General features: G+C 39.0%; 2 protein-coding genes across 2 annotated transcripts in view; one reads left to right on the forward strand and one right to left on the reverse strand.

Moving 5' to 3' along the window:
• Window positions 1-12,965, forward strand: part of APOLTP (apolipoprotein lipid transfer particle homolog) — a 95,873-nt gene extending 82,908 nt beyond the window's left edge. The window contains exons 61-73 of the mRNA XM_085300681.1: window positions 185-350; window positions 1,351-1,535; window positions 2,126-2,218; window positions 2,696-2,900; window positions 3,846-4,033; window positions 4,994-5,091; window positions 5,536-5,720; window positions 6,762-6,964; window positions 7,488-7,677; window positions 8,337-8,446; window positions 11,081-11,200; window positions 11,669-11,808; window positions 12,691-12,965. Of these exons, the coding sequence (XP_085156807.1) occupies window positions 185-350; window positions 1,351-1,535; window positions 2,126-2,218; window positions 2,696-2,900; window positions 3,846-4,033; window positions 4,994-5,091; window positions 5,536-5,720; window positions 6,762-6,964; window positions 7,488-7,677; window positions 8,337-8,446; window positions 11,081-11,200; window positions 11,669-11,808; window positions 12,691-12,706 (1,899 nt within the window). The 3' untranslated portion in view covers window positions 12,707-12,965. The remainder of the gene's footprint in view (window positions 1-184; window positions 351-1,350; window positions 1,536-2,125; window positions 2,219-2,695; window positions 2,901-3,845; window positions 4,034-4,993; window positions 5,092-5,535; window positions 5,721-6,761; window positions 6,965-7,487; window positions 7,678-8,336; window positions 8,447-11,080; window positions 11,201-11,668; window positions 11,809-12,690) is intronic.
• A 5,785-nt stretch (window positions 12,966-18,750) lies between these two features.
• RMI2 (RecQ mediated genome instability 2) overlaps window positions 18,751-21,206 on the reverse strand; it is a 30,719-nt gene continuing 28,263 nt past the window's right edge. Inside the window, exons 2-3 of the mRNA XM_085300693.1 lie at window positions 21,097-21,202; window positions 18,751-19,589 (exon numbers count right to left, since the gene is read on the reverse strand). Coding sequence (XP_085156819.1) covers window positions 19,441-19,589; window positions 21,097-21,202 — 255 coding nt within the window. The 3' untranslated portion in view covers window positions 18,751-19,440. The remainder of the gene's footprint in view (window positions 19,590-21,096; window positions 21,203-21,206) is intronic.

Consider the following 21,206-nt stretch of genomic DNA (forward strand, 5'->3'; position numbering starts at 1 on the left):
TCTCGGTAGTATGCCTCTCTCAACACTGCGACTCCTGTATAGAGCACAAGTGCTGGAAAACATCTCCTTCACCCACTTATCCTTCTGTAGGAAGCACTGATATTTCTGGCATCATCTCTGAATATGACTGCTTTAATTCTGTGTGATGGCTTTGAATAAATGTGTTTTTCCTTTATGGCTGCAGTTAAAAGCTTTTGAAGATATTTGGCTAGGCCTGACAGGAACTACTTCTTCCTCAGCTGTTCAGAGCCAAATCCTGGTGGAGGGGATTATTGATCAGAAAGAGAAAGTAAAAGTAGCTGCTTCTAAAGGAAAGGAATGTCTTCAGTACTACATGGGGTATTTGAAAGGTAGGTACCTTTAGAGCTGTCATTGATATGAAGAGGCAGGAGGAAAGGCTCTGTGAGAAAAGACACTGTAGTGCCAAGGTAGCTCAGTGTCATGGTGATTCAAGGTTTTTTGGATGATGCTGCCAGTGAATCTGAAGTTTAAAAAWTGTTACAAAGGTCAGTTTGGTAGAGAGTTTTGTATGATTACTGGTCAGATAAGGATTGTAACAGATGGTGATCAGAGACAGGATTCATATCACTTAAATTTAGCCATCTTAAAGTTGGGGAAGTGAGACCTGCTCTTACAAGTGCTCTTGCCTATTGACTACCTGAGATTTACATGCAAACCACACAGATTTGGTGGTATGACAGTTGTCTCAAACTCATTCTGGCAGTGATCTCAGTACTAGGTTCAATTATGGATTGTCATTTCATTTCTGCCTGTGGACTTTCTCTCAGGCTCATGTCCTTACTTGTAGTATTGTGATCTGTATGAGATTAAGACTATTAGTTTGTAAATTGCTGAAGGTTGTAGGAATGATCTCACTCAACTCTACACCTAGATTCTGTGGATGCTTCTCCAGCCATTTCAGCTTACACTCATTAGTGTTCAGTTCTTGGGCGGGAACAGCTATGATAGGTGTGTGATGAATGAGTGAGTGACTAAAATGCTTACTTTCATTTATGGTATTGAAACTTTAGCAACTAAGAGCAGCGAAACACTGAAGTAGAAGAAAAGCCTGCCAATTGTGCAGCTTAGACAATCATTTTGCCTTCTATTAATTCACTGTTTTCTGTGCAGTAGTAAACCTGTATTTCTAAAGCATTTGCAAGCCACATGGAAAAGAACAAATAACAAAGCTAATCTATTTTTTCTGATTTATCTCCTCTTGATTTTCTCTACAGACACATAACTCTTACAGATGCTAACTGAACACCTAAGTAATTTTTAAAAATGACTTTCAAACAATGTCTGTTATTGTTATTCCTGTAAATTAAGATTTCTTTTTCACTCTCCAAGGGGATTTGGAGGAAGGAATGGAAGTCAGTGCTTGTACCGATGGGCAACAGATGGCTACTGTTAATACCTATCTCAACATTAATGGTGAAAGGCAAGAAAAAATGGGACAACTGACCCTAACAGCTGTCAATGGAAGCTTGAGTTTCTTGGCTTATGGCTGTGGGGATCCAATTCTTAAAGCTGAGGTGAGACCCTTCAGTGGCAGCTAACTGCAGTGTGACTTTTCCAGAATATTATTTAATTTTTACAAGTTTCACGGAGCACCTTCCAGATGGATTTCATTTTTGAGTTTTGGTGAGTAACCAGGGAAATAGGAGGATTTTTGCAATTCTTAATCTTTTACTTGAAAAGCAAGCAAGTATGAAAAGATACTATAGTGATAATTAAAAAGTTCAGCCACACCTAGACAGCTAAGTAAATATGGGACCCTCTCCTAAAGTTTCTATTCTCTAAAGAGATTAAGTAGAGTGAGAGGGGTAGTAATTTGCCATGTTGGTTACAAAGCTAGGATTAGAAGTCAGGAATGTGCTTGTACTTCTTCTAATAGGGTTCCACACATTCACTCCCTGGTGGAGGGTTTTCACAGTCTTTCATCCTTAGACTCTTCTGTTCCCATTTCTAACCAATGAATGATGCAAAGGTCATTTCCCCCAAGAAATGGGAGGTCACCAGGGATCTTTGCTGGCATTTGAGCTAGTGTAAACTAGCAGTGTTTTGGACCCAGCACAAGCAATTCTAAATCATAAAATCCAGATTTTTGTTCATCTTCTTACAGTACAAACTTAATGAAATTGGGAGCCTTTTAAAAGCCAGACTGCTGGAAAAGATGAAGACGTTTGATGGATATGTTTGGAGACTCAGAAGATCAGTAAGTGATTAGCAGTCTGCTGTCAACATTTTAGAAAAGTAGTGTGGCATCACACAGCATCTGTGAAAGCACCATGAGATGCTCATCCAGTATTAATTACGAATCATTTATGTTATATGAAGTTGTCTAATTTACTCAGACATTTAAATGGTTAATCCTTTGTTCACCTGCAATTCATGTATAGGCAAAAGGCACATTAAAAATGCTGTACCTCTGACCAAATCCTGAGGTGAACTCTGCTTTTAAAGACCTGATGTTACGAAACCTACCTTTATTTGTAGTAAAGCTGATAGTTCTCAGTATCAATTTAAATATCAGTCAAAAAAGAACAAGGAATAATGGGAATGTTTTGAGCTCTAGAGTAAAAACATGGCATCTTTGAAGATCTAATCAAAGTCAAAGGAAAAACATACCGTAAAGATCTGTTTGTGATCACTACATATTTTGATATTTCTTCTTGTTTGGACACCACTGTAGATGCAGCAAGTTGATTTCCTGTTCGAAGCAGCTGGCTGGCCTTTGATAGCCTTGCAAGAAGCAGCAGGATTCCTCCACAGTGTGGGTAGAGCTGTTGCACAGGTGTGGAAGCAGAGTGGAATCAGGCAGATATTGAGAAGCAAGCTCCCACTTTACCTGGATAAAATTCAAGACATTGTCCAGCAAATGCAGAACGAATTGCAAAGTAAGCAAAAACCATCAGGAGTTTGCAGGAGAAAGCAAACTGAGTATAAAAGATGCTGAACAACATAAATGTTTCTGTTTTGATCTAGCAAAAAGTGTTGATCTAAACTCTTAGCTCTTACTATTTACAGAGAGGGAACGTTCATGCAGTGAGCCTCTAAGTAACCTCAGTGTGACTACCCTTCTAATGAAATAATTGAGGAATTGTCTTTGCCTTAGGAGTCTGGGCTCCATCAGATGAGAACAAAGCACTGATTCCTATGCTGAAACAATTCTGCTAACAGTTCCCAGGCAAGCGTTTCTTTCCAAAGGGCTGTTCAGAGCCATTCTTGAGTTTTGAATGTTTCTGTTAGCCAGATTTCACACACACTGTTACAGTGTGGCCAGTAATTCACCACTCAGATGGATTATAGTCCATATGAAAACCATTTAGAAATATGGTTGACTATAATTAGCAGTTACCTTCCATTCTCACAGCAAGAGTAAAACCTGATTTTGCATCACAGATTACAAATAGATTCTTGCCAAAAGTGAGAGTTAGTTGTTCAACTGTGTTTGAGATCAGTTGTGACTAAACTGTCCCATTATTCCTTGGTCAGGTGCAGGCTGGGCTGTGCAGCTCCAATGGTAGCATATTACAAAGCATTCTTTACATTTATTTCAGAAAGCAGCACTGTACATGTAGTAGATGGCATGTGAGTGGATCAGAACTGTGGCTAAATGCCTCTGTTTCATTTTTTTCCATAACACTGTGTCCAAAGGCACAGCTGTGAAATGTGCCTAGCTTCCGTGAAGATAAAGCTTCTGTCCTTCACTCATGCTGGAAACTGGGAGGAAGAGGAGGAGGGGAAAGAAAAAAGTAACATTATCTTTGTAACATTATCTAAAGTGGTTTTTTTTTTTTGTTTGTTTGTTTGTTTGTTTACTGTAATGTGTTTTGCCTCAGAGCCATTAGCAACTTTGAAGGGTGCCTACTATGACATAACCTTGAAGCCATTGGATGAGGTTTGGCATGAGAAAACAGAAGAGTACATGAAGAAAGTCCAGGCATTTGTGCCAAGGGTTGTGAAAGATGTTTGGCTAATGGAACCAATCCAGGTGGCAATACAGGTTGTGAAAGCAGGCCTGGATATGGTTGGTATACATCTGTACATCATGGCTTCGTTTTTTATGGTTTAAAGAAAAAGACCTACAAATTCAAGTCTCAGCTGTGAACTCTGGATAGATAGATAGATAGATAGATCTATAGATAGACCTAGCTAGAGAAATGGATAGAAACCTTTATTAAGATTTCACACCAAATGTGTTGTTTTACCCTGCGTACTTTGACGGGAATTAATGCTACTAGCTTCCTTTCGTTTTTTTCCAAGACCATTCATGAGGGCTTCTAATTCAGGCTTTGTCTATTCTGTGGTGCTGTGCACAGCCAAATACTCCCATGTGCTCTCAGGTAAAACACAGATCAGTACAAAAATACTTGCAATAATTTTTAAATGAAAATGAATTTTTCCACATAAAAGATAATGTGCACAGCAAATATATTACTCTTGAAAAAATTGACCTGTTTTGACAGCAGTCCTTTTCCAACTAGAGGAGCTGCTTTGCTAGTTCTAATTGAAATCACAACAGCAGCGACCAGTCATTCACATAGTTTCTGCTTTTCTTCCACCGACAGGAGGGATGGTGATGACAATTAATAGCGTACAAATAGGATTGGGCTCCTCTAGTTGAAATGAGGAGCTTAAAAGATTTATCATGACACTAATTTATATTGACACAGATCTCAATCCTTTGCACGCTAGTGGAGTACATCATTAGTTCAGTGAAGCACTGGTACACTTTAGTGTTATTTTAGGAAGGATGTATTTGTGTGCACTACATGATGCACAGAACCACTGCGTGACTAATGTCTCCTCTATCTGGATGGTAACCTCTAAATGACAAGATGGTACCTGTCAGGCAGTTGTCAAAGGCAAGGGAGACTAAAGTGTTGTTTTGCTGAATGTTGCATTAAAACTCCCTGTCAAGTATGAACTCTGTTATAAGGTCATTTAAGAGTCAATTTTGTAATCTGCTTTTCTTGTTGTTTGATAGACCACACATCAGATGCTCAGGTGGGCAGAAGCCACACTTTCTAGAGCTGTGCGCAAGATACGGAAGTCACTACTCAACCTTTACCATTTTTCAGCCAGGTAATTAGGTAATTTTTATTTTTTTGGAGGAACTCTGTTGCTGTGTAGTGGTCTAAATGGATATGCTCATATTTTTATTCTGTTCCAGACAGCAACCATTCGTTGCTTTTGGCACACAGCATTCACACTGTAATGTTCATTTTGGTAAGCTATCAGGATAGCCTGCATTTCAGAAGTAGATATTCAGCAGCAAACAGAGTAACACTAACTGTAATTAACATGGCCTTACATGACATGTTTTTCTTTTTTTTTTTGTTTGTTTTTTTTTGTTTGTTTGTTTGTTTGTTTTTTGAGCTCTTAGCCATGGTACAACTTTATTTTGCAGCTCTAACAAAACTGCAGTTCTGGTGAATATTTCACTTCCACATTTCTAATAATATAGCAACTGTATTGTGAATCAGTTCAGCAGGTAAGAGCATGTGCTGTTTTGTTTGTATTCCATAGGAACTGTTCAGTGACAGTAAAACTGCCAGTACTTCCTAAAGCAGACCACTCTCTGGACCTGGCAAATATTACTAACTATCTCATTGAAGAAAAGCTAATGAGACCTCTCAAAGACCTCTATAACATCAACATAGTTGCAGAGTATTATAGATTCAAACGGAGGATGATGGAGAGTCCCTTTGAACGTAAGCCCTTTCAGAGTGTTGTTTCGTAGCAGAGTCTATTTCTACTTAGTTCTAAATTCCACAATCTGATCTGAAATAGTAGTTTCATAAAGATGGTTGCTAATTAGTCATTTGTCTATAAGCTTCATCTCTAGTATTTCCTATAAATGGTAATCATATGTAGAATAGTCCTACTTTGGTTAAAGCTGACTGTTAGAAACACTCTAGTTAATATTAATTCAACTTTTCGAACACTTTATACTTCCCTATGTTGAGGCTGGAAACCAGCAGGTGGAATTTATCTGTCTTATTTATATCCTCTTGTAGTTTGGTGTCATTGTTCAATGCCAGTCATACCTTTTGGCTCACCAAATATCTGAGTTTTGCCATGAAGGCTGTCGCACTTTGAAATTGCTGAAATTACTGCTGTGGACCAGGGAGAGAAAGCTTAGCCCTTCAGAAACAGTATTACCTGAAGAGCACTGCTAATGCTAAGTGTGCTCAGTCCCAACTATCACTTGTAGATAATGGACCTTCCAGAAAGAGACATTCTTGATGGCTTCTTTCCAGTAAGGAGACACAGTGGAGGGCATTGAGAGCAGTTCCTAGTGACCAAATAGTCAAAGTATATCTGCAATGCTTTTGCAGTGTAGCTATGTGAGATTATCTAGTTTGAGAGGATTTTTTTTTTGGAGACGCTTAATACTCATACTGTTTTCTGAATAGCAATATATAATGTATATTTAGGGGCAGTGGGAAAGAGTATCAAGTAACATGACTGTAAATCAAGAGGAGCTTTGAATCCTGATTTATATTTCCCAAAGTTTTAGGATACTCAGGCTGATCTACAATGGAAAATAAATTATTGGATTATTCCCTTTCTGGAGGAATTTCTGTTGCAGAGCAACTTATAACTAACTAAAAATGTGCTGATAGCTTGGAAAATTATTTTAGGAATAAGCCAATCAGTAGCTGTTCATATTACAGCAAGCAAGTAGTAGCCTAACACTTCCTGCTCTGTGGTCAGTTCACTGATGTTTCCCTTGAAATATCTTTATCTAGATCATGCTATGTTAATAGGGAACAAGCATCTTGTGACTTTTGATGGAAAAATTTATGATTTGGAATCAAAGTGCAGTGTGCTCCTTGCCAAGGATTTTGTTCACAATACTTTCACTGTAATACTAAACCAGGAAATTAATAACTCAAGATCACTGTATGTGGAGATGAACCAGACTGTGATCAATATCTACCCAAGACTGAAGGTAAGAGGGAACAGTCAAACATTTTTCCTTTCCAGACCAGAAATTATCTTTGACACCCCCCCCCCCAAAAAAAAAAAGCATTCTTCAAAGTATTAAAAACTCCAAACATAGATCAGAACAGCTCACTTTTATTATAATAAGTAAATCCTAGTAACATATCATAAAATAACTCTCCCCCCCCAAAAAATGTAACTCAAGGGCTGCTGCTTTTCTCTCTACTTCCTCAAAATAAGAGAAGCTCAATGAACCTTTCAGCTTTCCTCTTACATGGTCCAAGAGAATGGCACTAGCAAAAATACAGTGGATAAACTGGACCCATAACCACAGCAGATCTGGGAGGCTTTGTGCTTCCCTGCTCTTTCAGGGTATCCTATAACCCAGTTCTCATTCCCTAACTCTAGGATGGGCAAAATTGACACGAGCCAACCTGCAAACCTACACTGAGCTAGTTCATAACCAGAAATAGTAACTTTCACTGTGGCATACTTGGAATATTTGAAATTGCATTTTCATTTTAATACAGATATCCAAGATACATAACTTCTCCTTTATGGAACAGAACTGCCAAGGAATGGATCGATCTCTTGAAAAGAATACCACTGATTCAAGGAGTGAAACCAACAAAATAGAGATGTCTGATCAGAACGGAGTTTCCATCTCTTGCGACTTTCAGTATGATCTCTGTACTGTCACTCTGGCTGGATGGCACCATGGTGAGTATCAGTCATGCAGCTTTGCCAGCTGGCAGTTGTTTTTTCTGTACCTCTGAATTCTGCCACCTTTAGTTCTATCATGTGGGTTGTCCCTCACTTCTTTTTCCCACTTTTGTTTATACAAACCTGGGAGATGGCACCATGTGTTCTCAGTTATTGTCAAACAGCACAATTATACAGCAGTCCCGTAAGAGCAGCAAGTGTTTATCTAGATTACTGTAGTTTCAATGCAATAAAGTAGCTGGAACTAGAGCATAGATGTAATACAGTCAGTTCAATCCTGTCTGAGAATCACTGCTCTGTAGTAGATTTAGCTTGTCAAACCTAAAAAGACATGAAAGACTGAGGCCTAAAAGCTTCAGCTTTTTTTTGGTACGCTTGAAACAGCTCTAAGTGCCCCAAACTGTTCTAAAACTCATACCACTGAATCTAGCAGAGAATATATACTCATTTATCTCATCCGAAGACACAAATGAACAACCAACTGCCCCTGCAGTTTTAGAAAGATCCATAATGTATGCCTGGGCATAGTTTCCTTGTTCTGGATTTACAGTTCAGCTCTACTGCGAGGAATAATCAGAGTCCAGAAATAGCATCTAAAATTTCCCTGTGTCTACTTGTGACCACTCCTACCTTACCTCATTTTAATTCCATTCCAGGTATTTCAGCTGGGCTTTTTGGTACCAATGATAATGAAGCAAGGAATGAATGGATACTTCCTAATCATTCCTTCACTGACAACGTACAAGAATTCACACAGAGCTGGCAGGTAACAAGCTGAGGGGCTTCTTTCCATGCAGGTTACCTATGGTGCTGGAGCACAAAGGACAACATGAGACCTACTATTTTGGCTTACCTAGATGAATTAAAGCTAGATATTGCATACTCTATATACTTTGTTTTCCTGCCTTAACTAGGGAGAAAGTTGTACATTTTTTCAAAAAAGCAAAACAAGAATAATTCCCTGAGGGTGTTAGTAAGGATTTTTGGCCTAAGTGGTAAGCTTAGAAACAGCACAAGGGTTGTTTCTACTATTAGGAGAAACTGATGGTGGAATCAAGCATCTGTGACAGATTCCTACTAAAAACAGTCCTCTTTCTGGAATGTGGAAGCATGTGGTTATGTCTCTCTAAGTCCTGGACAAGCCCTCATGTCTGTCCACCAGGCCATACTTTATTGCATGACTGCTCTCAAAGCGATCCTCAGAGCTGTTTGTTGTAACTGGATCTGCTGAGCCTCTTAATCAACTTCTTTGGTCTTTCTGCTTTTCATCCACACATTCTGTTCTCCATCCACAAACCACTGAGTGCCAAAATTTTTTGGAGAGTTATCAGTAACTGATTCAGTTATGAGGTAGCATAAAAGGACTTCTTACAGCTATCTTAAATTAGCAGTAATGTTATATGCCTCTTTCTTTGCTTCAGAGACACTAAAACTTAATTAATGGAATTTATCAATCACAGGAAGATAATCTAAACACAAAAATGTGCACATGTACACAGCAGTTTGTGAATACAGTTGAACAAACTCAGAATGTAACCTTACTGTGCTTTCAAGCTGTGTTGATGATAAGTATTTATTCCTCTAAATCCCCTGAAACATAATTTGAAACTCTACTACAAAATTAGTACTTTACCTAAGAACGACGATAGCTTCAAGTTTCTTGTACTCTTCCTTGTTGTTGGAGAGTTGCATCTAGTGATTTTCCAGATTATGTTTTTGTGAGCGATGGGATGGGATTGTGATGTGACTGACTGCTAGTATAGCTTTCTTAATTGCTACAAATATTAACTTCTAATATATTACTACCTTCTTTCATTCTATCTAGTGGTAAAATGCAATCACCTGAACCAAAGAACCAAAGGAGAAGTTGAACTAGAAATAAAAATCAATTAAAAGTAATACCTAAGAAACTCACCATCGTAAACAAGCGGGGGAGGCACAGATGACCTTCTTTAAGTGGCTGATGTCCTAACGGCTGTGCTTCCACTATTGATCAGTACATTTCATTGTGTGCCACACAGCATCTTTGCAGTGCTGYGCACCGCCAAGAAGAATTTATAGATGACGCTAGCTGAACTCTGTGCTGCTTGCAGTCATATCTTGTTCAGAAAAAAAGTATTAAGAAGATTGACTTGCTGATAATGTACTGTTGTCATACATCATTAAAGCAATGGCCAGAAATACAAATGTACCAAGTCAGTAACTATTACCAAGTCGTAGAAACTTTTCTAAAGAGGTAGGAAGGGATGATAATCCAGAAATAACTAGTTTAAATAGCCAGTATATTCACCTGTGCTGATAAATTGGATGCTTGCAAGCGTCTTTCCTGAACAGAATTTTTACCACAAAATGTATGTACTACAGAAAGTAAGAAAGCAATCAAGTTAAATCTGGCCAAGTATCTAAGCTTGAAGTAAAAGCAGTCAATCCTTCTGCCTTGTAGGAGTAATCTTGCATTGAATTACAAACTCAGACTGGAAAGTCACTACCGGGAGTTTATTACTATTTAGCCTACATCATAAATTGACCTTGCAGATAGAATCAGTGAAGTTCTAGTGTTACAAAACCAGTTGCTGTACAAAATGAAGTTAATAAGGAACTTTGCAAATGTCTGATCCCTTCAGGAAGAGGGTTATGTGGGAAGTTAAAATGGCAATTAAAATTTTTTCCTTAATTACATTACAGTAACTTGAGTTTACATTTTTCTAATAGGTCTTCTAAATTCAGTGCTTTGGCATCTAAAGATGTGACTGATCTAAAAAAAAAAAAAAAAAAAAAAAAAAAAAAACTGCTGATCTGATACAACATCTTAAAAGCAGTGTTCAGTCAAAATAAATCATAACAAACTTTAGCAAATGCTGCTTATTGCTGATTCTATTAATATGTCTTATCATTAGCTCTTAACTGGAAAGGTAAAGGACCTGACCCAAACCATGTACAACAAAATTCATTCACGTTTCATTTACCAGAAATGCTTGTAGTTGTACGGACGTTTTTATTCTTAAAGCCTTCTTGTTATATATTGCATATTAATGTCCTAATAAGGATATACAGAATTTTTCTCCAACAGAAAGTTCTAGTAAAAGCACAACTTTAATCTATCATTTATAAACTCAAAGATTGCAAGCCAACTACTTACTGTGTCAGCAGCCACCCACCAAAATCCTTTAATGAATAACAAAATCAATAGAAAAAGGAAACAATGTCTGTAATCTGTAATATTTATAAGCAAGACAGATACTTTGTTTCATTTATGAAGACTGCAAGGCACTTCTCAATCTTAATGAATAAATGTTATACAGAGCAGTGTAGTGAGCTGCCGGTATCTTCTTCCAAACTGTCTCACTCTTGAGCGTGCACTGTGATGTTAAAAAAAAGTTGCTTGATTCTGTTTTCTCAGGTGAACAAGTGCAGTCTCATACAGAAGAAAGTGCAGCCATGTACCAGGACAGCTAAGCAAAGTGTCTGTGAAGTGCTTTTTGAAGAAGCTCACTCTCTTCTTAGGAACTGCTTCAAAGTTGTAAGTATAACTGGGGTCACCAGTGACTATCTGAATGCCCAGACACCATATTTCAGAGCTGTATGCATTAATTACTGAGAGGATAAAGTTTAGTTGTAGATAACTTTAATCAGAATAATCTAGAACTAAAAAAAAGTGTCTATCACCATAAAGTAGGGTCCCTGAGAGCTACAAAATAGTGGCATGACTTCACAATACTCTTTAGCATATGAGTCTACAATTTGGAAAAACAAGTAAAAACCTGGAAATCAGCTAGTGAATTGAGATGCTCTGTGAATATTGTAACAAGGGAGACCTGGGGTGGGGGAGTTGGCAGGAAAAATCAACAAACGAACTGAGACCTCCTTTTCAGTTCTTGACTGGTGAGATTTTTCTGTTCCCACGTCAAGGGAGAGTCTGGCGGGCAGAAGAGAGGCATACTTTTACTCTGTATACCAAACACCTAAACAAAACTGCTTTGTATTTAAGGTGGAYCCTGAACCATTCTACAGCATGTGTCTGTATGACACCTGTGAATCAAATGAGTTGAAAGCTGCCTGCAGCTTAGCAGCAGCATTTGTTCACTTGTGCAACCGAAATTTTGTCCCTGTGGAAATTCCTCCTCAATGGTAATTTTCCATTTCTTTTTCTGAATATTTGCACTGCTCTATTACCATGTATGGTTATTACTCAGTATCATATGAGGAAATCAGATAATAAAACTCAGACATAAGCAAAAATGATTCTATTCCTGGAATTCTTCCTCCTTCTCCTCCTCTGTTTTTCTTATCCTTTCTGGTATTCACTCAGAGGGACACAATAACCTCCCTGATTCATGTTCCCTAATGACTTTCTTATTTCCTCCTAATTAGCTTTGTAGAAGAGGCACTGGAAGTGTATAAAATAATTGTCCTCTTGAATTCTACTTTTCAGATACCATTTTTGTTTTCAATCTCTTTTTGTCTGAATAATTTATTTGGTTTCATGTAATAATCAGCAATTCATATTATATAAACTGTATATAAAGTATATGAACAGTAACATATTTTTGTACCTTTTTTCATTTTAAATGAGATCCATTTATTTTCAAACTTATATACTTTCAAACTTCAATAGTTTATATGAATTTAGGAATATATGAATAATAGAGACTTTTTTTTTTTAATCTGAGCCTAAATATTCAGTTGATTTTGTGTCATAACCAGTTTTAGAATAGTGCATTAGCCAAAAGAATGAAATCAACTAATGCTTCTAGTTTACATTACCCATTTCTGAGGAAAGGGTTTTGGAACTGTAGAAGATCACAAGCTCAGTTAACCACACTAACAGCAATAATACTTGCAGCTAAAATTCTGCAGTACTTTTTTCCCCAGCTTTGTGACAGTGTCATAAAAACGTCTGATACTATTTTTCCCTTTTATAGATTTCCTTTGTACTACATGTCTCGTTATTTTTAATCCTTTAAGAACTTATTAAACACTTACTTAGATTTCATCTCTTCTTCATTTCAGTTTGAGCTTATTCTGAATAGCAGATACCAGCCCTGAAGATGAAAGACCTTTCAGCATCCAAAATAAACTAACCATTTGGGTAGACCAGCTAGAAGCAACAGTAGAGAAACCAGTGCAACTGTTAATGAATTTAAGTGTTATGACTATGAATATGAAGCATATGAAAGAAAGCTTTTCACCCAGAAAAACCGTGAGACCAGAGCAGTGATTTCAGTACAATGACAAGGAACTGTAATCAGTCAAAAGAAACTGAACAGGAGAGTATCAACTACTTACTTACTTAAAAACAAACAAACAAAAAAATACCCTACAACCTCTCCCATTCAGTTGCAGAATTGCTTCTTCACAAGCATTAAGCCATAACGAGTACATTTGAAAGATCAAAAAAAACTTTTCCATCTCATATTAGTGTAAATGGCTGGTTTGTGAAAGCAGCATATTGGCTTTAAACCTGCACAAAAATGCTGTCTTATTCTCCAGAACTGAAACTCACTTAACAGTAAATTCTGGAGAAACTGACCTTTTTCCAAAGAAGTGCCCCAATATGTAGGCAGGCCAAGATAAGAATGAGATGGCTAAAAAATGTAAATAAAGCATTTAATCATTTTCTTATTTTATCCTAGTTGATTTTTCCCTTATCAGTGTGCACACCGTTAAGAAAAACAGCCTTCTTGGTATCTCTTCACCAGTTTCACATTCTTCCTTCATGTCTTTAGGCTGTTATCTTCTCAGAAGTCAGTTTATATGTTAGGACGTATACCTATCTTACTCATAAGGTAGTCTTATAGTAGTGTATCTGTAAATACCTTAGGTGAAAGTGTCTCAGCTGTTATTCTCCATATTTTAAGTATACTAATCAAAAAAATGCATAAATGAGACACACTTTTCCCCACACAGTACCAGGAATGTGCTTATTCCTCAGAGAAATTTAACATAACAAAATCCTTCATACCTTTGCATAAGAATATGCATACATTGAAATAATAGAGTTCTGAACTGTTACATGTTGATAATTTTACTTCCTTGTTTTTACACTGTATGCATTTTTACTGATAATTTGTAACAATAAAGTTGTCCTGATCTACAGAATTAGAAGTGTCTGAGCTCTCATGAAAAACTCCTCTGCATAGAGACAGAAATACCAGCTGGCCTCAGTTATCTTGAGTATGCTGCTTTTAGGCACATAACATTGTCTATGTTGCTGCTGGTTCCAGCGCTAGTATGTTCACAGTACAGTGAACATAAGCTAATAGCAGAAAATTAAACATACTCTGACACTTTCCTTGTATTACAGCTGAAGCCCCAGCATGCAAAAAAGAATACGATGCTGGCACATACACAGAGTCCAAAACATCCAGTGGGTATTAAGTTTTCCTAGCATTTGGCAGTACAGATAACTATTTGGTTTTGTACCATAAGTACAGACTAATTTACTGCAATCCAAAGGTAAGAACCAAGTCATCCATTGTCACATTATCTCATGGCTACAACCTGGACCGCACCTACATTTGCAAATAGTTACCAATTGCAAGTCTGGCTGGAGCTGCCAGACCAGAAAAGCACCAGATTTGATAAGCGCTATGCCTTTAAAGCATAAACACAGCCCCCTCTGCTTTTCCAGAAGAGGCCCCACAAGGCTGGTTCTCCTATGCATAATATGTGCAAAATCGCCCAGTGCTAATTAGTAGCAACAGTTCCTCTTGATTACAGCTTGTCCAACCGCTTACATGGATGTTTTAATAATCACTTCACCAGCTGGGATTACATAAAGCAGTTGCAAACAGACAGCATAGATATCCAGAAGCAGCAGCATGCACTAAGAAGAAAAATTAACTCACAACATTAGCAGAGAAACCATTCCACAGAGTAACTCCTACAGCGTGCTTCAGATGGGAGCCTTCGCTCAGCAGATGAAGCTCTAGGACAGCCTCATGTCTCTGCTGGCATACGAGATTCCCAGGTGCTTCATGCAGACAAGCAAATTATAGCAACACTTGCAGAGCCTGGCTAGTGTCACTGATACAATCAGACAATTGTTTTTCCCTTGGGGAGAAATAAATAAATAACTAAATCCATTCATTCATTCCAAACACCTTTGGGGTGGGGGGAACTTTTGACAGTTAAGTAAGTTACAAGAACAAAGTGACATGTCAACAAATAGAGCAAGACACTGAGAAGCATTGCTAATGCTAATTGCAGTGCAAATGCGGAAAAGAGAAGCGGATCTTGTTTTATATGCTAACTGCAGCCAGTAACACTGAATTGAAGGCAGCTATTGGGGCGCTGGATGAGTCTGGCATTGCTGTGGCACACAAGAGACTGCATTTAAAATACCACAGGTGATTAAACAGCCATTTAAACACCAATAAACACTTTAAATTACAAATATTGTGTCCAGCTATTGGTAGAGGCCTCTAAACCATCCCATTATTCAAATGAAAGTTTTGTCTAGATCTCCATTAAGAGATGCAAAAAAAAAATCAAACAGGCGCTCCATACCACATCTAGTCCCCAAACTTCACAGCAGGTCCGTGTTAGTCAGTGTTGGTACAGATTACTTATTAATGTGGCTGAATGACCAGCAGGTGGTGACAGCACCTAGTTCAATGGAAAACGCCATCCCTCATGTCCCCAAGCAAGCACCCACCTAACCGAATCAACAATAAACATTGCATTAACCTGGTAGCCAAAGCCCGTACAAAGCACCATTTATACAGACCAGGACTAACAGATTAATGATTTTTTTTTTAGGGGTGGGGGTGTTCCAGTATCTTGTTCCTAATTTGAACAGAGCATTAGAAGCTTGGCTTTGAAAGGGATTTTGTTTTGTCTCTCCTCCCACCCCGCACTTTTGCCTTACCAGCCAAGTCCTCACATGCCAGAGGGCCTCTGCTGCTAATGGTAAGAAAGGCAATCTATTTTTCATGCCTGTTTCCTAAAATAAATAACTAACAACAAACAGGCAGTAGTTTGTCACAGAGCAAGTAATTATTAAAATGAACTTTGTTAAACCTCTAGTGAAATGAGCAAACCATCCAAAGTACAGCTTAATCAATCACATGGGAATTCAAAAATGGAAATAATACACCCCTGCAGTAACAGCATCAAGATGATAGCTAGAGGGTAAGGGCACTTACTTACACCACCAGACAAGTCTTTAAGGAGAGAAGATGATGATTATGTGAGGAAGCAAAGATACAAATACACATTCTGTAAGTAAGTAAGTCCCTGAAGACTGGCTATCATTCTCAATGCCAACAATCTTACAGGGGAGCATGCCAAGAGATATATAGAGCAAAAAAAAAAGCATTTCCTAAACCAAATAAAATTTCCTTGGGATTCTTCATGGATGTGATCCTCTAGGAAGGATTCCCATGGGAGAATTTGACTGAGTCCTTTCTCAGTTCAAATCTTCAGTTTCAGTGCTTTGAAATAGTCATTTTCGCTGCACTACCCTGGCTTTATCTGGACCAAACTTGTAGCATGCAACTACCAATAATGTTGCATGTTTCAGGACAGCTTGACTCAAGAGCTCACTCTCTAAACGACTAAAATAGTTATGCTTCAAATAATAAAGGTAATGCAGTATACAAACTATATCTTATGAGAAAGCAGAAAAATCGATTTAAGAAATAGCCCAATAGTTAGGATCTACTAATATGTAGACAATATAAGCGGCTCCTCAGATCGTGCATCCTGGCTCATCAGAACCCAGGAACTTCTGCGTCTGTAACTCATGCCCATCATGGTTCACACACACAAGCACACAGGCACACAGCATAGCAACCAGCCTTGCAAGAGAATACAGTGGTTAGTCACTTTTCCAAGTGTTATTTCTAGTACCTACAAGTCACTATTAACATTGCTTTTATTTAGCTCATATACTACAAGGTTCACAGCTGTTTACGTATACCATGCAAATGCTTATACCACAAACCGTTGATGCAATGCAAACAGAAGCCTTCCTGCAATCCATAGGCATTTTTCCACCCTCTTCAAAAAGTCCAAACAACCAAGCATTTTAGAGCAAGAAAGACCAAGCTTTGACACCGGCACCTCCCTGCTTGAGACACAGGTTTGAGAYGGGGAACAGGGAGAATCCACACCACCCAGAAAAAGCAGTGCGGTTCCAAACAAACAGCTTCTTTACAGAGCTGTTACAGGCTGTGCCAAGAGTGAACCTGTCACTCTCCACCCGAGACAAAACCCAGAGACTAGGCATTTCAGTTATAGCCATAAACCTAGGTGATGTAAGTGCCATCAGAGCAACACACAGCCTAATCATCAGCCGCTCAATAGCTAAAGCCCAGTTAAACTCCAAGTCAAGAAATAGCTAGAAGTCATTTGTTTAGCAGCTAGACATTCAGCTTTGCTAAGAACTTGTTTTAGTTTTGAGTGAGTTCCTAGAAAAGCACTTTTTACTGTGAACTGTCATAAAAGCATCTAATCTTGGCTTTAAAACAATAAAAGCTATTGCACTACTGTTTGTAATTGCAGACCTTATAGAAGTTAAGCAACAGATTTCTTCTGATCAACTGCCAAGCAACATTTATAGCTTCAGATGGATCAAGCATGCAAAATCTTCCGGCGGTTGCAATCAGAATTTATGTTTGGATTTATATGGATAGAAATACAGTTATGAAACACCCCAAATCAAACAATGAAGAGCTCTAGATCTTGTTTACAGTTAAGTAACAGCATTGGACCGGTATGTTAACAACCAATCAGGAAAATTAAAAAAAAAAAAAAAAACAAAACAAAACACAAAAACCCCAAACACACAAAGTTTAACTGACTCATGAGCCTCTGGATAACAGAATGTGGTAAAGGATGCAGAGAAATCCTCCACAAATCCAAATCAGCAATATTTAATCAACCCTCAGGAAACATAACTTTCAAGATGCATTATGTGAATAGCCATCATTCCCAGATGGATTAACAGCAGATTAATCCATGCCTTGTAACTGCTGCCTTGTATATTAACTAACTATAACAAGGCTATAAACCATAGTTAATTCTGCTGTAGATTTACTGACACCACCACAGATGCGAAAGGGCTTTTAGCTCTTATTTCCAGGATTTTCCTGCCTAGCTAGAATGCATGCCAAGGTGAACTTGGTTTGGAATGAACTTAAAGTTCCTGGCCTGAGAAGCATTCAGATGGAAGAGTAGCTACCTACTGCCAGCTAAACATGGTTGTCAGCCAATATGCTGACAGCATGGATTGTTTCTGAAAGGCTACAGGAATCCACAAATAGATTTTTGCCCAATACTACCATAATGTCATAATTCTGTATGTACATTTGTCTTGGCATCTCATCATCAAGGCCTCATAGCACAGGATTTCCATTGTACATCTGCCTCGGAGGTTGCCTGGTTTGGAATGCTAAACTCAACGATGGAAATTTGTACCTGTTAAAAAAAAAAATCCAAAAATGAATACTTAATCTTTAAAGCTCTCACCTAAAGGTCTACTTAAAGATAGTAATTAATTTCCATATGATCTGAAAACAATCCCACAATTTTAATGTAATTATCACTACCCTAATCTTGTCTTAAATTAATTGTATAGGACAGAATTAGAGGAAATTTTCCCTTCATATATGCAAGAGCTAATATACATCCTAACTGGATTGCTAATCTCCTTCTTCGAAACTACAAAGTTATACCACATGGATAATGCAGTGCTTTCCTTAGGACTCAAATTCTCTTCAGAGAAACATAATGTTTGGAAAATAAGAGTAATATCAGTTCTGCTTTTTTCCAGAGAGCTTGTTTTGATTTCATAGCATTACTTTTTACAGGAAGAGGTAAAAAAAAAATGTAAAAATAAATAAATTTAATAACGACTTAAATGACTAAAAATAGCATACACTGGAACAAGAAAGGAAACGTTCATATAGAGAAGTGCACTTAGACTTGGTAATCTTATTTTGTGAGATGGTAAAAGTATTTGCATCTTGAACCTGGAGGACCTGTTCCAAGGAATTCTGCATCACATCTTTTCACTTCATTTCACTTCACTGGAACACGTGGGTTATTATTGTACCACTTTCAGTATTTCAGAAACACAGAAACCAGACAGGTATTTAATACAAGGTTATGCCTACAATCAGAAAGACACCTGTCTTACAAGTCTGATACTGTCATGGTTATTACTGAAAGAAAAAACATGGACCAAGTTATTTCCAACCACAGTCTAAATGGACTCAAACACATTCCGCCTTCATTCCATGTAGTTCGAGTTCACATAGTTCCATCAAGTTCACCCTCCTAATGTAAGTAAGTTCTGTGCAGCTTTTGCTGCCAAGAATGCATCACTGTGACTACTTTTAAACTCATGATCCTAGAAACATCAACATATGTAAAAACATGTAATATTCATGGCAACACAGACATGTTACCTGGAATGAAGCAAATTAATGTTTATTTGAGTAATATGATTTAATCTGCTGGTATAAGAAGAGATTGTGAAACAGGACATGGACATCATGAACACTACCACCCATGCACAGGTCTCAGCCTAACTCTGAGCCTGACTTCTCTCTGACGTTTACTCCAAGGTAAGTGGTTGTTGTTTGGGCTCTAATTAGTTATACCATTTTTCTTTAAACAGACATTATATATTTTTAAAATCCACCATTCTCAGTCTACATTTGAAACCACATATACTCAGAACAGCCCAATTCTCTGCATAATAACTAAGCAAAAAATCACATTTCCAATTCTTTTGGGCAGAAGAAAAAGCTTCTAGGGCATGACTCTGTGCAAATCCTCTACTTCAAGGCTCCACATATTCTTATGCACTGGATTTTCAGAAAGATCAGTCATCTTTATTGCTCGAAGAAGAGGTTCAGGATTGCAGGACCGCACCAGACCCATCACCATTACATACTTCCCTGAAAAACAAACAAAATACCATGAAATTAACTGGTGTATTTTCTTTCTTTCTTTCTTTTTTTAAGGAAGCATGCAAAATATTTAAAAACAAGTAGTTAAATAGTTGGAAGTAAAGATGTCAATATTTGCAAGAAAGCTCATAGAAGGAACTAAGATTGCTTAGCACGAAATTTGAGGAAAAGACGTTGTTATCTGTGTGGCTAAGACTAGTTTATCATATATTTACTTATAATGTTACAGACTACCAAACCTTTCTACTTCTAACTGATCATTATATATATGGCTGAAAACAACTCCTACCCATAAATATATGCAGAGGATTTATCCCAGAAGCATCTAAGCCCAAGTAACATGGGAAGTACTAGACTGATCTTAGGTGAACACCCACAAATGCATCAGTACATAGTAGATTTTCTACATACAGCCAACAGCTTCTCCTTATATTACAGGAGTGGAGAAAGAGTGGATTTAGACCACTGAAAGTTAAGGAAAGTGAGTATTTGGCATCTGAACTCCTTGGATGCTGCAGTCCAGAACTTGCTCCATTTTACTACACTTAACAGCGCTGGTGAAGGAAGAAAAGAAAGGCGAACTCTGGTCCCGGCCTCACAAAGCATCCCTAAGTATTCCAGCTCAATTAAACTTTTCCTGGCACTTCGGAGACCTGAGAACAGGCCCTACCCTTACCACAGCTCACATGTGAGGACAACAAAAGTCTCATTACTAGTACACGTCCCCCTTCCCTAGCACATGCTGCTCGCTCTAGCACCACTACAGCAGCATGGCCTTTCCAGGATGCCGCCTCTCTGAGCGAGGGCTACCTGTGAGCACAGCCCGTCTGCAGCTGTGCGAGCCCAGTGTGGCCCCAGAAGCTCACCATGTACAACAGGCACAGAGGAAGCTGGAGGAGCGTTCCCAGCATGTATGTTCCCAGTGGCACACAGGCCATAGGAGTCTCCTGCCTCCAGCCTGTAGGCATATCCACAAGAAGCGTGGTGCAAGCGCCTATTACAAAATGGAACAGATGCATGCACCCTGCACAGGGTACCCTACCTACCTCCGTGCCCATTCGTATGCTCCTGCCCCATGGAGAGCACAGAATTCCCTGAGCCATCCTCATCCCAGGTGTGTGCGCAAGGGTGCCTACACACCCYGGGCACACACTGCAGTGTGTGTGTGTAAGCATCTGTGTCCCTGCACCCCCTAAGCATGCCACATCTGTGTGCGTGCCACATGGGGGGGGGGGCGTCCCATGCCTCTGTGGGGGCCTCAATGCCTGGGAACGGGCCAAAAGCCTGTTCCCTCCCTGGGGAGGGAGACGCACAATGTGCAAGGAGGGCCTGCAACACCCGAGGTGGGGGGCACAACGCCGAGGGGTCCCCAATGCCCGGGGGGGCATACCTCCGGGGGGGTCCCCACAACGCCGGGGGAGGGCCCCACAACGCCGGGGGGGGGGCCCTGGTCCGGGACCCCCGGCGTCCCCTGCCTCTTCCCGCCAGCCAGTACCTGCGCTGAGGCAGGGCCGCCCCTTGGGCACCTCCTCCACCCCCAGCACCGTGAAGGTGCCGCTGGCGTCCTCCAGCCGGGCCGAGCCGCCGCCGCCGCGCTCCACCTCC

Source organism: Rhea americana, unplaced genomic scaffold (genome assembly GCF_003343005.1).
Source record: "Rhea americana isolate MKP2758 unplaced genomic scaffold, rheAme1 scaffold_10, whole genome shotgun sequence".
Lineage (NCBI taxonomy): Eukaryota > Metazoa > Chordata > Aves > Rheiformes > Rheidae > Rhea > Rhea americana.